Source organism: Dromiciops gliroides, chromosome 1 (genome assembly GCF_019393635.1).
Source record: "Dromiciops gliroides isolate mDroGli1 chromosome 1, mDroGli1.pri, whole genome shotgun sequence".
NCBI lineage: Eukaryota > Metazoa > Chordata > Mammalia > Microbiotheria > Microbiotheriidae > Dromiciops > Dromiciops gliroides.
The window spans coordinates 31,206,230-31,224,044 of NC_057861.1; the positions used below are offsets into that span (position 1 = coordinate 31,206,230).

General features: G+C 47.0%; 1 protein-coding gene across 2 annotated transcripts in view; it reads left to right on the plus strand.

Moving 5' to 3' along the window:
• The window catches only part of BCL7A (BAF chromatin remodeling complex subunit BCL7A), a 42,725-nt gene extending 26,892 nt beyond the window's left edge, over positions 1 to 15,833 (plus strand). For both annotated transcript variants that reach the window (XM_043975179.1, XM_043975180.1), the window contains exons 4-6: positions 686 to 853; positions 11,814 to 11,935; positions 13,914 to 15,833. In XM_043975179.1, coding sequence (XP_043831114.1) covers positions 686 to 853; positions 11,814 to 11,935; positions 13,914 to 13,985 — 362 coding nt within the window. In that variant the 3' untranslated portion in view covers positions 13,986 to 15,833. The remainder of the gene's footprint in view (positions 1 to 685; positions 854 to 11,813; positions 11,936 to 13,913) is intronic.
• Positions 15,834 to 17,815: the final 1,982 nt, after the last annotated feature.

Consider the following 17,815-nt stretch of genomic DNA (forward strand, 5'->3'; position numbering starts at 1 on the left):
ATTCAGCCTCAAACACTGTGTGACCCTGGATGAGTCATGTAACCTCTGTCTGCTTCAGTTTTCTCATCTATAAAATGGGGATAATAACAACCCCTACTTCCTAAAGTGGTTGTAAGAAAGAAATGAGATCTTTGCAAAGTGCCCTGCAAACCTCAAACTCACTGTATAAATGCTTGCTCTTGTTGTTGTTGTTGTTGTTGTTATGATTATGATTATTGGAAGCATTGGTACCATAGAGAAAGAGCCTGGGATTTGAAGACAGTGGACCTGGGTCTGCCTGGAAGACTTTGGCCAAGTCACTTTACTTGGTGTTCCATGGGCCTCAGTTTCCTCTGCATCTTCCCAATAAGAAGGGCTCTGAGGTCCCTCCCAGATCTTAAATCTATGATCCTGTGAGTTTCAGTGACCTCAAGAATTTCAGATTCTAGAATGACCCTCTGCACCCCCCTACCATCTCCCTCAATGAAGACCAGTCCCTCCCTTGCCATTGCATAGGCCAAAATTGAGTGAAGGACGGGGTCTTGAGTGGGTTTCTTCACAGTGAGGAGCTCTGGGGAAGAGTCTCTTATCCAAACTGGACTCCTTGGCTCTCACTCAGCAGGCATAAGGGTGTGGTGGCAGGTTTCCCCTGGGGGATTCCACCTTTGGTCTTTCTCATCTTCCCCATCTCTTCCTCCTGCCCCAGATGACAACAGCAATCAGAGCTCCATAGCTGATGCGTCACCGATTAAGCAGGAGAACAGCAGCAACTCCAGCCCGGTGCCAGAACCAAACTCGGCAGCACAGGGGGACGGCCCCGAAGCGAAGTCCGATGAGGTCCATGCAGAGCCGAAGGAGCAAGCCGGATCAGAAGGTAGGTGCCCCTGCTTGGTGGGTCTTTGACCCTCCTCCTCCAGACTTCTCCCTCGCCCGGCCATCCTTCCCCTCTCGTTGACAATTGTCTTCTTTTTTTTTTTTTTTTAGTGAGGCAGTTGGGGTTAAGTGACTTGCCCAGGGTCACACAGCTAGTAAGTGTTAAGTGTCTAAGGCCAGATTATAACTCAGGTACTCCTGAGTCCAGGGCCGGTGCTCTATCCACTGTGCCATCTAGCTGCCCCTGACAATTGTCTTCTACTCAGGGGTGGCTGTATAGTCAGGTCGGACCAGGATGGCATCCTTGTCTCTTCACTACAGGCTGGAATGCAGTTCTGGGGTGGAGTTGGGTGGGGGCACAAGCCTGCGGGGCAGATTTCACCTGCATTACATCCAGAAGGAGTGACATGATTTTATTTTTCCTAGTGGAGCCGTAGCGGTGGTTACCGAAGTTTCCCAGGGAGCTCCGTGCCAAAACATGTGATGCTTGTTCTCATTCTGAAATGTCTGTTGTGATCAGACTCTGCCTTTGGACTGTTGGAAGGGCTCTGGTCCCATCCCCAAGGGCCTGCTGAGGGATTGAGTTTGCAGCAGGCATTGGACAGTGACCACTGAGGCTGTTCTAGTGGCTTTTAGCTGGCCTTGCTTTCTGCCTGGTCATGAATTAAACTTGCCTCGGGCAAGCAGAATTCTTTGGTCATGAGGAAATTTTGCACAGTCCAGTTGGAATTTTGAGGTTGTGGAGTTATTCCAAAGAGACTAGTGATGTCATTGCTGAAATTAGCTCTTTAAAAAAAAAATTAAATTGCAAATGTCTCTGAGAGTATTTCATGATTTTAGTTTGGGGAGGATGGAGTTTTTGGAGTTGGTATGGTCCGGTTTGGCTTGAGTGGGAAGGGGGCAGCCAGTATGCCGTGCCCTTCTGATGTCTTTTCAGGCCGGGTGGGTGAGGCCTTTAGCAAGGTGAGTGTGGCAGGGGCAGCTAGGTGGTGTAGTGGATAAAGCACCGGCCCTGGATTCAGGAGAACCTGAGTTCAAATCTGGCCTCAGACACTTGACACTTACTAGCTGTGTGACCCTGGGCAAGTCACTTAACCCTCATTGCCCCGCCAAAAAAAAAAAGACTGCATGGCAGCAGAGGAACCCCCGGCTTTCTCTCCTATACATCAGCAAAGACCTAAAGCAGCCTCAGACAGAATAATCACCAAGGGGAAGCAGAGAGAAACTACAGTGAGCCCCTTCATTTAGCCCCAGGCTGCACAAAAGGCAGTCAAGAAGTCTGTGGGCAATGAGAAAGGTGTCCCACCAGAAAAGCCAGTTCCAGCTCCAGCAAGTAAACAAGGTTGCAGCCTGCCAGTGCAAATCGGAGACCTGCCAGGGGCACCTGAAACCTGTCGGGCTCCCTATCTGGGGCAAGAAGAGCCAAACACTCAGACAGGGAAACTCCGGTGAAGTCAGAAACACAATGAGCTCTGAGCCAGGAGGCCACAGCACTCAGGCAAAGCTGTCAAGGGGGGCTGGAGACTTGTAGTACTCTGACCAGAGACCCAAGCGGACCCTGAAGACAGCTTAGTGCGGACACACCATCGGAGGCAGAAGTTGGCAGCAAAACCTCCCTGTGGGAGACCAAACACCGCATTCAGGAGGGCAGGAGGGAGCAGACCCTGACCCTGGCACAAAGATTCCATTTGGGTACTGAGGCTAAGGATGTGACTGAGCAGAAGAAATCACCAGATACTTTGAAGAAATATGAGGCATCCAGAGGTGTCCAATGGACAAACCTAGGAGAAAGAGAGTAAGCCTCAGAGGTTTTTTTGTTTGGGGTTTTTTTTTTTGGTTTTTGGTGAGGCAATTGGGGTTAAGTGACTTGCCCAGGGTCACACAGCTAGTAAGTGTCAAGGGTCTGAGGCCGGATTTGAACTCAGGTCCTCCTGAATCCAGGGCCAGTGCTCTATCCACTGTGCCACCTAGCTGCCCCAGCCTCAGAGTTTTAAAAAATGACCCAGCCACAAAGAAGCAGCAGCTAGATGAAAGAAAAGATGGATGAAATGAAGCGAGGCCTGAAAAGTAAAATTAGATGTGAAATAAGAGCTCTGGAGGAAAAGACTTGAAAAGAAAATAAATAGCTTAGAGCAGATGGTAGAAAACAAAGTAGTGGATTCTTGCCGTGAGACAGCAAGAAGAGTTAAAACAAAATCATGAGAGTAATAAAGTAGGAGAAAGTGTAATGCATCTACTATTAAAGACATTAGACCTGAAAAACTTTGGCCAGGCCAAGGAGAAGTAATTAAAGAATCCTCAGACTCTCAGAAACCTTAATCCCTTACCTTTCCCTCCTTCCCCCCAAATAAAAATGCCTAGGTGGCATACTTCAGTAAGTCATAAGTGAAAACTTCCCAGATCTGTTAGAACCAGAGGATTAAGTAAAATTCAAAAGAATCCACAGGTTACCTCCTGAAAAAGACTGTAAAATTAGCAGCAGTGGGTTGTTTTGGAAAAGATCTTTGATTATATGACTGTGGGCATTCATCTCCCTGCTCCTTAGTTTCCTCAGCTTTGAAATGGGTATAACAATGCTAGCCAAATGGGGCTTGTAAATGGCTGAACTTGACAGGATTAAAGTGAACATATTCTGAACCTCGCAGGTTTTTAGGAGAGGAGAAAGGAGGAAAAAAGGTGGAAAGGAGAAAGGGAGGGGACAGTAGGAAGGAAGGAAGGAAGGAAATATTAAGTTCTGAATAATATAGCATTTCTATAGTGCCTACTATGTGCCAGGCACTGTGCATTTTATAAATATCTCATGTGATCTTCAAAACTGATTATTTTACAGTTGAGGAAACAGGTTAAGTGACTAGTATTAGCAAGTGTCTGAGAGGCTAGAATTGAACTTAGGTGTTCCAGACTCCAGGCCTAGCACAGTATCCCCTGTCACCTGCCTCACTGTGTGCCCAGTTCCGGGCTAAGCTCAGAGCACAGCAGACACGTGATCTGCCACTGTTGTTCTTGTCACCATGGAGGCGGGGTCCCTGGTGGCCTGGGCACGCCTCCCAGACCTCTCCCACTCTTGTGTAACTTCACAGGGCCTCAGTTTCCTCAACTGTAAAACAGGGATGATAACAGCCCCCACCTCCCAGGGTGGTCGTGAGGATCCCATGAGGTCACATTTGTGAAGCACTTAGCCTGGTACCTGGCTACCTGATGCCTCCTGCAGCCTGAAACAACCCCCAGTGGGCTGCTTTGCTGATGGGGTAGGGCAGGAATGAAGACTGCAGGCTGCCTCTTTGGGTGGGTGGTCCAGGCCGGGCAGCCCCTCTGGATTGAGCTCCCAGCGATAGGATCAGCAGCCTCTTCCCAAGGCTTTCTCACCCTTCATAGAAGGGGAATGATAGATCAGGGAGCAGAGAGAGCAACAGCAGCAACCACTGCCTGGGCAAACCCAGGCCAGGAGCTGGGTGTGGCTTTTGTGCCACCCCACATCCTGATTTATTTTAGGTCACGCCCTAATTTCTTTCAAGCTCTGGGCTCTTTTTATTTGTCACGAGGTGTTGGAGACAAACCATTTATGGGACAATAGAGTGAGAATCAGGGTGTGAATCTGTTGTCTCTTTCTACCTGAGAAATGCTGGGGAAGTCCCATGAGAGGCCTCGGTTTCCCCATCTGGAAAATGAGGAATTTAGACTGGATCAGAGGTGTTGGACTCACTGGCCAACAGAACCAGATTAAAACAAGATTGGGAGGGGCAGCTAGGTGGCACAGTGGATAGACTACCAGCCCTGGATTCAGGAGGACCTGAGTTCAAATCTGGCCTCAGACATTTGACACTTAGTAGCTGTGTGACCCTGGGCAAGTCACTTAACCCCAATTGCCTCACCAAAAACAAACCCCCCAAACACCTCAAGATTGGGAGGTGTGTAACAAAATAAATAAAAATACAATAAAACATGGATTCATCCTAGGGGTTCACTCTTGGGTCTTCCTGGTTCCACATAACTGCTGAGCCACACTGCCTTGTTGTCATCATTCACCAGGGTAGGGTATAGAAGACAGGCCGGGGCCTTTTCAGGCACATGGATAGCATCCCCTCACCACCAAGCTGACCAATGGCCGTCTACTGACCTTGCCTTAAGCTTGTTTACTGGTGAGTTCAGTAAATGACATAATGTCGGTGTACCCGAGTACTAAATTTAGGTTTGAGGAAAGTAATTTGCTCTGGGTGAGTTCCAGGGTCAGACCAAAGTAGCTCAAGGAAGAGGCTGACCGTGAGCGGGCGGCAGCTAAGGCTACATGGAAGCCTTGAAGCAGAGTCTTTGAATGCTGAGGCCCTTTAAAAACCTGGCTTGGTACACCTGACTTCCTGCTCCATTTAGACCATTCTATCCACTTGGATAAGTGGCCACTGGGGGATGAAAGTAGGGGCCTGAGTCTTTTCTCTTTTCAAATTTTTTTTTTTTTAGTGAGGCAATTGGAGTTAAGTGACTTGCCCAGGGTCACACAGCTAGTAAGTGTTAAGTGTCTGAGGCCAGATTTGAACTCAGGTCCTCCTGAATCCAGGGCTGGTGCTTTATCAACTGCGTACAAACAAGTTGGAGATGACCCACAGAGACCAGGCACTGAGATTAAGAGGAACTGGGAAAAGCCTCTTGCAGAAGGTGGGATTTTCTTGAAGAGGATTTTCCAGGCATGGGGGGCAGTCTGTGAAAATGCCCAGAGCCTAGAAATGCAGTATCTTATTTGTGGAATAGCCACGAGTCCAGTGTGCCCGAAGAGGAAGTGTTGGGGAGTGAGGTGGGAGAAGAGTGGAAAGGTTAGGGGTACGCTGAGTTATGAAGGGCTTTGAATGTCAAGCAGAGGGTCTTGTATTGGATCCTGGAGGTGCCAGCAGCTACTGGAGTTTATTGGGTAGAGGAGTGATGTGATTGAACCTCAGCTTTAGGAGGGTCAGTTTGAATGGGGGGGATGGATTAAAGTAGGGAGATAGAAAGCAGGATGACCAACCAGCAGGCTATTGCAGTAATCCAGGCATAAGGGATGAGGGCCCAGACTAGTGGATAAGTATAGAATAATTCTGCTTATTACTTCCAAAGCTGTCTTGCTTGTCTGTGCTTCTTTCTGAGGGAAGAAAGTTCTTTAAGAATCCTCCTGGGGCAGCTAGATGGCGCAGTGGATAAAGCACCAGCCCTGGATTCAGGAGGACCTGAGTTCAAATCCGACCTCAGACACTTCACACTTACTAGCTGTGTGACCCTGGGCAAGTCACTTAACCCCAATTGCCTCACCCCCCCGCCCCCCCCCCAAAATCAATCAATAAAGAAAGAATCCTCCTGTGCAGGGGCAGCTAGGTGGCACAGTGAATAAAGTACCTGCCCTCGATTCAGGAGGACCTGAGTTCAAATCCAGCCTTAGACACTAGCTGTGTGACCCTGAACAAGTCACTTAACCTTCATTGCCCTGCAAAAAAAAAAAAAAGAATCCTCCTATGCATTCTTTTGGTTTTTGTTGCAGTCTCTAACATTTCCATGATTTTGCTTAGACAATCAATGGCCCCTGAAGGCCTGTCTTGCTCCAGATCCATGATCCTGCCTCTGGCCCTGACCTACAGCTAACAGTCTGGTAGGAGAGAAAAGGATAAGACACAAATCTAGATAAACTATAATCCATAATATTATGTGTCTAGAGCTTCAGGAAGGCCTGAAGCGCTTTGCGTAGACCACCTTGGATTGAGTTACAGGACACGGACAAGGTGTCCAGGATGGGCCAGCATGGATGGCTTGTGATCTGCCCAAAGGGAGAACCCCCATCAATGAGATCACAGACTTACCAACAAAGGGATCCCCTTAGAAAGTCACAAAAGCCAAGTGCTTTAAGAAGACCTGACCAGGAGTCATGGAAGGCTTCCTGTAAGAAGTCGCCTTTAAGTTGGTGTTTAAGGGTTGGTGTAAAGAAGGGATTTCACCACAGTAAAGTAAGACAAATCAGACTAAACTGTACACAGCATATAAATGGGGGAAAGGCCCTAATGCTGTCTAATTATAATGACCAAACTTAGCCTCAAAAAAAAGTGATTCTTCATTCTTTGCAGAGCTGGGGTAGGGTACTATGGGCTTGGAATGCTGCATACGCTATCAAGCTCCTTTGGTTAGTTTCAACAAATGATTGGGGTTTTTCACCTTTTGTTTATTCCAATTTGCAATGTTTGGTCCTCTGAGGATGAGGGATGGTGTGTATTTAGAGATGAAAACAGTAGCTAAACAAAAGACACCATTGAAAATGTTTTCAGTCAGTCAACAAGCATTAATTAAAATGGCACTTCCTATGTGCCAAAGAAAGGGAAAACTAGTCCCTCCCCACAAGGGGCTTCCATTTTAATAAGGCAGGAAATCAAGTCAGCAAGCCTTTTTCAAAGAGCTTAGTAAAATGCTATGAAAATAACTAGGTACCCACCCATATAGAGTCGACAGAAAATAATCTGATAGGGGAGGGTCTCCTACAGAAGGTGAGATTAGAGGTAAGTCTTGAGGGAGGCTGGCAGGGGAGTGGTCCTAGGTATGAGTGACAGCCAGGGCCAAGACACCAAAGAATCCAGTGTTGCTGGCTCATAAAGGGTATGGGTGGGGAGTAAAGACTGGAAAGGCAGAGGGGGCCCACCCAGGCACAAGGAAGGAAGGATGGGAATGGGGACCCAGAGATACCAGGGGCCAACTGAGCCCTCTGACAACATATCCATGGGTGTGAGCCCCAAAACTTAACATCTGTTAAGGCAAGCAAGGGCATGGGTGGGGTTTGCTGACCAATCAAGCAGCTCTTAATTGCAAGAGAGATCAGTGGAGGGAATGATGGAGTAATTACTTAAAACCAGCTCTTAATCACCACACACCCACTGGTAGGGAAATACTGCCAACCTCTAACGTGAGCTGGTGTTCCCAGTCCCTTCCCTCCCTCTCTGGCTTTGGCCTCACCTGCTCAGGAAGCCTCCACCCTGCACTAGCCCAGAGGGGCCTGGACAGCTGCGAACACCTGAGGTTATCTATGCATGAGACATGGAGGGTAGAGCACAGGAGTTAGGAGAGCTGGGTTCAAATCTCATCCCAGATATTTAGTATCCATACGACCCTGGACAAGATACTTCACCTTCCTGAACCTCAGTTAAAAAATCTGTGAATAAAAAATTAAAAAAATAATAAATCTGTGAAATGGGGGGAATAATGACCTGCAGTCCCTACTTTGGAGGGTGACAGTGGCAAGGCTCAAAAGAGATAACATATAAAAAAGATCTCTAAACTTCGGGGCAGCTAGGTGGCACAGTGGATAGAATAGCGGCCCTAGATTCAGGAGGACCTGAGTTCAAATCTGGCCTCAGACACTTGACACTTATTAGCAAACTTCATTTTGTCAGGCAGTTAAATGGCTTGGTATAAAGGTTCTTAACTTTTATACTCTGGGAAATTCTATGGACTCCTTAATTTAAAAAAATATATAAAACAAAATACCTAGGATTACAAAGTGAACCAATATCATGTACAGTTATCCGAGTATTTTTTAAATTGTCCATAAACCCCCTGGTACTGTAGTGGATAGAACCCTAGACTTGGAGTTAGGAAAACCAGAGTCCAAATCCCACCCCAGATACTTCATACCTAGTGACCTTGGACAAGTCACTTCATTTTTCAGGACCTCAGTTCCCTCATCCTGCAATATGGTTGTGGGGATCAAATGACATTAACATGTCCATTTCTGTCCTTTTGAAAACCTTAAAATGCATTGTATATGCTAGCTATTATTATTAATCTCAGCAAACTTTTGAAGTACTGCATTAATAGCATCAGGATCTGGGTACTTGGTTCCCACATTCGGTTCATCCAGGAAGACCAGGGACAATGTGGTGATGAACCTTACTTGTGGCCTATCTTGGGACATTGATATTCCCAGGAATTAAGCCATGCCTCCAGCCAATAGCATGCAAGGCAGGAAGTGCAGGGTCTGTCCAGTGTCCAGTCATGGCCTCCCAGGGTTGGCTCATACCTGAGCTGTCTCTAGGGTTAGGGATTGGTGAGGTGCGGTCAGGGACCCAAGGGAGATGAGGGCTTAGGTCCAGCAGACGCCTATTGGTGCCCTGCTTTATGCAGGGCCCTGTGCTAGGTGCCACAGGAGATACAAAGGTGAACATGGTCATATCCATCAGTGCTTGTGAAGAATCCTTTAGCTGGCTCTAGTGGAGCAGATTGTGCCCTGTTTTTACGGGAGATTCTTACTTGACAGGTACAGAGACCTTGCTCAAGTGATGTGTTCTTTCTGGGATTCAGTTCATCTGTATAATAAGGGGATCAGGGCAGCTAGGTGGCGCAGTGGATAGAGCACCGGCCCTGGATTCAGGAGGACCTGAGTTCAAATCCGGCCTCAGACACTTAACACTTACTAGCTGTGTGACCCTGGGCAAGTCACTTAACCCCAATTGCCCTGCAATAATAATAATAATAATAATAATAATAAGGGGATCAGATTAAGTCATCTTTGAAGTTTTAGCCCTGACATCCCCTGTTCTTAGTGCACTCCCAGCCCTGACATCCCCTGTTCTTAGTGCACTCCCAGCCCAGACATCCCCTGTTCTAAGTGCCCTCCCAGCCCTGACATCCCCTGTTCTAAGTGCCCTCCCAGCCCTGACATCCCCTGTTCCAAGGTCCTTCTCCTAGTACTGACATTCTCTGTTCTAAGGTTTTGTTTCTAACTCAGACATTCTGTTTTAGCCTTTTCTTTAAGAAACAGATCAAATTTTTCCTGGCTGACTTTGAAGGAGAACTAAGGCACTCTAAATCGATCTGGTGAAGCCACAAGGCAATGCCCATTTCTCTCTCAGAACTACTCCACTGCTTTCTGAGTACATAGAAATTGAGGCTGACCTGCTGCCTCCACGGATGCAGCCTCTTTGTCCACTAGATGGCGCTGACTTCAAGCCACTGGAGAAAGTAGCAGTGGTTCAGAGCAAGCACATGTCTCTGGGTGAAACTGGACTCCTTTGTTCCTGACTGACCACAATGCCCCCTAGCACTGCCCATCCAGCACAGACAGAGAGGTCAGCCCTGCTGGGGCCGGACTGTATCTCCTGATTGCTGGTAGACCCTGCAGAATGACTCTATCAATGGAAGGGGAAGTCTGCTGGACCCTGATGGATTGGGACGCTTCTCCTGGCTTCCGTGGACTGCATGCCTTCTGCTTCCTGGCAGAGAGGTGGCGGGCCGCCAGTGCAAAATGAAGCATCTAGTTTCAGACAGGGCCAGTGTGTTGGTTTGTTTAGGTTCGACTCCTTATTCGTTATAAGGGACGGTTCCTTGGGAACAGGGAGTCCCAATTGGGAAACAGTGGGGAGGGGGAGAGGAGGAAAAGCATCGAGAAAATATTTTAAAAGGGGAAAAAAAGTGACCAACTTGTCTGTGCATACAGTGGCACGTTATTATTGTACCAGAAGAAGTGACAAATGTAAACAATTCAGAGAAGACAAGAATTAATGAAAAAGGAAATAAGCAAGAACAGAAAAACAAGACCCATGATGATTACAATTGTGGAAATAAAAAGAGGCAGCCAGGTTGCCCAGTGGTTAGAGCTCTGGACTTGGAGTCAGGAAGACCTCAGTTCAAATCCAGCCTCAGACACTTACTAGCTGTGTGACTTGCCCTCTGTTTGTCTTACCCCACTGGAAAAGGAAATGGCAGACCACTCCAGTATCTTTGCCAAGAAAATACCGTGAATAGTGTGGTTGAGGGGGTCACAGAAGAACCAAAGTATACAAAACTAAACAAAGTCTAATTATAATAACAAAGTTTGGCGCTGTAGACAACAAGGTGGTTCGGTGGATAGAGCTGGGGACTTGGAGTCAGAGAGACTCAGAATCAAATCCTGCCTCAGAATCTTACTAGCTCTGTGACCCTCAGCAAGTTACCTGTCCCGAATGCCTCAGTTTCCCCATTTGCAAAATGGGAACAATAATAGTACATCTTTACAGTGGTGTTGTGAGGATCCAATGAGTTAACACATCAAGCATTCCAAACCTTAAAGGGTTATAAAAATGCTGCTTATTATTTTTATTTTTAAATTTTTTTGGTGAGGCAATTGGGGTTAAATGACTTGCCCAAGGTCACACAGCTAGTAAGTGTCAAGGGTCTGAGGCTGGATTTGAACTCAGGTCTTCCTGAATCCAGGGCCAGTGCTCTATCCACTGCGCCACCTAGCTGCCCCCATTGGGGGCAAGTCACTTAACCTTCATTGCCCTGCAAAAAAAAAAAAAAGAATAAAAAGAGATGTGAAAGTGCCCCCCTCTGCTGGAGAGGTATGGGGGAGAAGGGAACATGATTTTGTAAGGGCAAACACAATGCTTAAGCACTTTACAAAGGGCCTCACTCGAGATACACACATATGAGTGTTTCAGTGTCGGTTAGCTTTGTGGGACTGAGTGTTGTGTTTTGTTGGTGGTGGTGGTGATTTATTTTAAATTCTTTACTATCAGGGTTAGCTCTTCTAGTGGGGGGAGGAGACCCTGCCAAATATAGAAAGATGAGTGTTGATTTTTTTTTTTTTTTTAGTGAGGCAATTGGGGTTAAGTGACTTGCCCAGGGTCACACAGCTAGTAAGTGTCAAGTGTCTGAGGCTGGATTTGAACTTAGGTACTCCTGACTCCAGGGCCGGTGCTCTATCCACTGTGCCACCTAGCTGCCCAGATGAGTGTTGATGAAGCAATTTCCTGACTGCTTACTACAGGACCAGAGGGGCCAAGCAAGGCCTCTCTTAGCCATCCTCCAGAAGCAGAGGAAGTCCCCCAGTGGAAGGATGGATGGGTGCATGGATGGATGGATGGACGGATGGATGAAAGGTGTCGATTTTGCAAGCAAACAGACTTTGGATGTTGTTAGGTTGTGGACCATCTGCCCATGTGTTTTGACAACAACTACTGTCTCTTCTTTGTTCCCTTCAGATACTTCTGATGAACAGAATTCACAGTCTTCAATGGAAAATTCAATGAACAGTTCAGAGAAAGTCGAAATGCAACCCTCTGGGGACAACGATATAACCACAGAAGCATCAAATAACTCTCAGGTACTCACCTCTAGACGTGGAAGGGCAGCCAAGTTTCCCAGTGGGTCTTTTGTTTAGGGGAGAGGAGGGAGGCGGGCACATTAAAGAGGGCATTATTCAGATTGATTTTTATCAGTATTTGACGTCACAGTAGCCCCAGTGCTAAGTCAAACACTTCAGTGAGTCCTTTATTTGTGCCTTTCTTTTTCTTTTTTCTTTTTGTACTTTTGTCTGAACTACAAAGAAGCAGTCTCATAGGTGGCACAATGGGTAAAGTGCTGGGCCTGGAGTCAGGAAGACCTGAGTTCAAATCCAGCCTCAGACACTTAATAGCTGTGTGACTTTGAGCAAGTCTCTTAACCTCTGTTTGCCCCAAATTCCTCAAATGGGGGTAATAATAAGCACCTACGGGGGCAGCTAGATGGCGCAGTGGATAAAGCACCGGCCCTGGATTTAGGAGTACCTGAGTTCAAATCCGGCCTCAGACACTTAACACTTACTAGCTGTGTGACCCTGGGCAAGTCACTTAACCCCAATTGCCTCACCAAAAAAAAAAAAATAATAATAATAATAATAAGCACCTACCTCCTGGGATTGGCTGTAAGGATCAAACGAGATAATATGATGCATGCGAAGCACTTTGTAAACCTTTAAAGCACAATACAAATATCAGCTGTGATTACTAACCCCACCAGTCTCTCCTTTGAAATCGCAAAGGCTCACCTAAGGCCGCCAAGGTGTTGGAGGTGCTTAATAAAACTCCATCTAGCAAAAAGACTTTCCCTTCACTGAATCTTTCCTCAGTTTATAACAGTCCGAGATTGTGGGACTTGGGTTTTTTCTTCTTTTTTCCCCTTTTTTCCTTTCCTTTTTCTTTAGATTTTTTTTTTAAAAAGATTGATTTTATTTTTCTATCACCTTAATTTCCTGATATACCTTGGTCCCTACTCTCCAACAGAGCCACCCAACTCTGCAAAGAAGGGATGGTGGTGAATTCTTGGCTCTTCTTCCAGACCATTTTTAAGACACCGCATGGTGTGATACAGATTACAACAGGATTAAAAAGAGTCCAAAAACCCAACGTCCAACGCCCATTCTTACTGATTTGTTTCCTTGGACAAATCACTTTACCTTTTGAACAGGGCTTACTTTCCTTATCTGCAAAAATCCCTTCATGGGGCTGTTGTGAGGCTCAAGTGAGCTAATTTCATTTGAGGTATTTGTTGTGCTTCTACTTAACTACAGAAATCAAAATGGGGGGGGAGGGGGAATTTACAAAAGAGAAATACCCATAGAAATGTGAGCCACTTTTATCCATATTTTTATAAGTAGCAAAGTAGAAGATGAATAATGAATTATAAGATCATCCATGGGGCAGATAGGTGGCACAGTAGATAAAGCACCAGCCCTGGATTCAGGAGGACCTGAGTTCAAATCTGCCGTTAGACACTTGACACTTACTAGCTGTGTGACCCTGGGTAAGTCACTTAACCCTCATTGCCATGAAAAGGGGGAAAAAGATCATTCGGGCTCATATACCTAGAGCTGGTAGGAACCTCAGAGGCCCCCCATTTTACAGATGAATATCCTGAGGCCCAGGTTGGTGAAGTGATTTACCCAAGATTAAACAGATAACAAGGAAGAGAGTCAGGACTGGGGGGTGGGGGTTGGTGAATAATGGGGGAAATAGACTTTGGTTTTCCTAAAAGCAGGCCAGATTTGAACTCAGGTCCTTCTGAATCCAGGGTCCATGCTTTATCCAGTGTGCCACCTTGCTGCCCCCTAAACATCATATTTATTTATTTATTTTGCAGGGCAACAGGGGGGTTAAGTAACTTGCCTAGGCTCACACAGCTAGTAAGTGTCAAGTGTCTGAGGCCAGATTTGAACTCAGGTCCTCCTGAATCCACTTTATCCACTGTACCACCTAGCTGCCCCCTAAACATTACATTTTAATCTCATTCCTTTTTTTCTTTCTTTCCTCCTCCCCTTTCTCCAGGATTCCGAAGGAGCACCACCTTCTAAAAAGATGAAACTAGAGGCTTCCCACCAAAACTCCGACGAGATTTAGACACGGAAGTAGGTTTTTCCAATCCCATTTTTACCGAAGGTACACCGGTGGGGCTTCATTCTAGAACACGCAGACCCACGCTGACCCACGCAGCTTCTCATGGATGAGAACAGAACTCCTAACTTTTTAAAGTTTACCCAGCAAAAAGAAAGAAAAGAAAAAAATTCCAAGGAGACCTAGGAAGGTGTGACTTCTTTCAGACACTGAAAAAAAAATACAAAATGGAACACTGTTTTATTTTATTTTAATTTTTTTTTCCTGTGAAAGCAAACGTTCAGAAGTTCTAAGTTACTGTCTTTGGCAAGGTTGGAGTCAACAACTCAGGAGGGTCTAATGCACTGTTTCTTTTAAAAAAAAAAAAGGTCCCGGTTACATTTGTGTCGCCGCTGTATCTTTTCATTTCTCTATTTAACCATGTAAGCTATTTAAGGATGATACAGGTCAGTCATTTGCTTTTTTTCCCTTGATTGTTCCAGCAATTCCATCTGCTTGGTTTTTGTGCCTTGTGTCCCTGAGAACAACTCTCGAGGTCTGGGGTTCCCCCCCCCATCCCAGTTGCTTTTCTTCTTCTTTTGCCAAGTGCCCTCTTGTTCCTAGGTTGCTTCCAACTCATTCCTGATCCCTGCCCCCCTCCCCACCCTAGCCCCACCTCGAGACGGAGCAGAGATGGAGGAAAATCGGAAACGTTGGCCATTTTCCCCCTTGGAGAAGCCGAGTCTGGGGTTGGACCCCTCTCGCCCTGAACTCCAGGTTCCGGCTCCCCGAGGGTTTAACCTACCTGAGACTAGCTGGTGGGGATTTCCCTCGGGATTGTAGGGTGGAGGTGGGGGTGGGAGGTGGCCTCCTTCCATGCCCCCAGGGGAGGGGTTCCTGCCTGGGGATGCTGTCGCTGCTCCCCAATTTGCTGCTCTTTTTCAATCTCTCTCTCTGGGAAGCTGAGCTCCATCCTGGGGGACCCCACCCCCCTCCACTGGCCATAGCCCTGGGACCAGAATGATTGTGCAAACTCGGCGCTTCCAATCCTCACTCACCCTGAAATGCATCTCTCAGATCTCCAAAGTGGAAAATGGCGAGACTGTAGTTGTAGTTTTTAATGATTGAAGTTTTCTTTGCAGGCTCTGTATCAAGGTCTGAGGCTGGGAGAGAGGGAATGGTGGGATGGGGAGAGGCCCGGATGAGCTGGTGCTGACCTCACCTTTTCACTTGGGTTTGCGAATCCCAAGTCATGTGCTCTGCCCTCTGCCTCCCCGTCCCCCAGCCCCCCAACCCCCATCCCCACCCCAGCCTTCACCCTTGCATTCTACCAGAGCCAACCCCCCCCCCCCTTTTTCGTTGATCCCTTCTGGCCTTGCAGAAAGGGCATCCTTCAGACAGGTAACGCCTCCGCTAGAGAAATGAGCTCTGCAAACCTTTGCACCCTGTTGAGAGAGCAGCGGTAGCATCACCCTCGGATCACCTGCATCAGTCCGGGTGACTGTTGTTCAAATGCAAGTGCCCCTGATTAGGAAAGCTGGCTCTTCAACCCCGGGGCCCTCAGAGACTTTCCGGCTCTTCCTGGCTGGCTCGAGTGGAATAGAGGCCCGTTGTTCAGTTGCAGATTTGGGAATCCTCTCCTCTGTAGGTGATGTCCTCGGCATTCTCTCTTACAGCCTTTCTAGTTGTGGATTCTCTCTGGACGTCTGTCCCCTTTTCTCCGGTGACACCTCCACCGCCAGGGGGGCTGACCGCCATCACCTCCAGCGTCTCCAGGCTTGGTTTTTCTATGACTTTCCAAGGAGGGGAGGGGGTCTGGCTTTTCTTTTTAAAATAAGTCTCTTCCTGCACTTCTGAGAAAAAGAAAAAAAAAGTCTGCATTTCAAATACCTCATGCAAAATTTCTCCTTAAATAAAGGGAAAACAACTCAAGTCTTGACTTTGGAGTTAGTGACGCTCAAACTGGTAGCTCTCTTTTGAAAAACTTCAAACAGATCCTTGTATCCATGAATTGTTCTCCCCTGGGCAGTCATTCACGCTGTGAGAACTGTGCATTGCAATATCTTACAATTTAAAAGAAGAAGAAGGAAATAATCCCCATTGCCCTTTCACTTTGTGAGGTGGAAGGCTTTATCTGCAAACCCTACACTGACCTTTGATCACAGCTCATCTCCGTTTGGATGAAATGAAGGTGCATTTAGAGTTTTCTATCCTTTTCTGTTGGGAGACCAGAGGTTACGGTACAGACAGCCAGAGGAAACTTTTGTTTTTGTTTTGTTTTGTTTTAAAGAAAGGGCGAAGTTCATTGGGGTTGTTCACATCTCTTCAGCATCGTCCCCTCTCCAAAAAGACCAGAGGGACTGGACCATTGGAGTGAGGATGCAACGCTGAGCCCCTCGTTAGGCTTTCTCTGAAGTGCCTGAAAGTAGGAATGGACCCACTGTCTCGCTCGGGAGGAAAGGTTGGGGGGGGTCTTAGTGGATCCCAGCGGTCAGAAGGGCGCTCTGAAAGACACGGGCTGGACACAGGCTGGCCTGCCCTGGGCTTGATGGTGACCCAAAGTTCTTCTGCTGACCACATTTTAGAAATAGTGCAAAAATCCAAATGTGCTTCCTGGGCGCAGCGCAGGGTCCTCAGGGACCACGCCACCCCATCGCTGCCACCGCACCACAGCCACCACCCATCATAAAGGAGCCTGCGGCTTGAATAGAGGGCAGGGAGAGAGACCCAAAGGCCTTCCGCACTTGGCCAAACTGGCCCTTTCTCCTCCCAGGATGAACTTGAACTTGTTCCTTGGGGGGGGGGGCTGTTTTATGCCAGGGACACGCCGCAGTGACACATTCCAAATAGTGCTGGCACTTCATGAAATCAACCATCAGTGACCCTCAGGGCAGTTAGGGTCTCTTTTCTGGGTGGTAACCTCCTTTCATAAAAGTGTAATGCTTTGGAATGTTTGTTCTCTAAGGACCTGTTAGAAGGTGTAAAGAATTTTTTTCAATACCTAATCGTTTTGGGTTTTTTTTTTTGTTGTTCATTTTTTTTCTCCCCTCTTCTCATGATTTTTTTTTTCTGGTGTGTTGTATAGAGGTATGATTTTTTTCCACTTATTTATTCCATCAGTAGATATGGTTTGTACAATGTACAATGACTCCCATTTAAAAAAAAATTAAAAAAATTAAAAACATGGATGCCACACTTCTGTTGTCTTGTCTTGGTTGAGTCAGGGGCCACTATGTTAGGGACATTGTCATGGAAATTCTTGAGATGGAAACCCACGTCCAGCTTAGTCCTTGAAGAGTAGCCCAGATCTTAGAGGAATAAAGTAACCTGCCCATGGTCGAACAGCTAAGTAAATTCAATGTCAGAGGGGAGAGTTTGGCTGGGACTTTCTGACTCCAAATCCACCATTCTATGGGTCAGGCACCATTCACTAAGGGCCTCCTATGTGCCCTGCACTCAGGACCAAGAAAGACAAGCCAGGCCCTGCCCTCAAGGAGCTCTGTCTAATGGAAGACACAACGTACAGGGCAGCTAGGTGGCGCAGTGGACAGAGCACCGGCCCTGGAGTCAGGAGTACCTGAGTTCAAATCTGGCCTCAGACACTTAACACTTACTAGCTGTGTGACCTTGGGCAAGTCACTTAACCCCAATGGCCTCACTAAAAAAAAAAAATGCAATTTGTGCTGGAAGAGACAATGTACAAACAGCTACTTCCACATTTGTGCTGAGTAAAAGACCGCTTGAATAGGGTCAGCATTAGCAGAGCTAGGGCTGTGGACTGGTAACGGCCCACTGTACAAGGTAGAATTTGAGCCAACCCTTAGAGGAAGCCAGTGATGACCATTTGGCAAATGTTT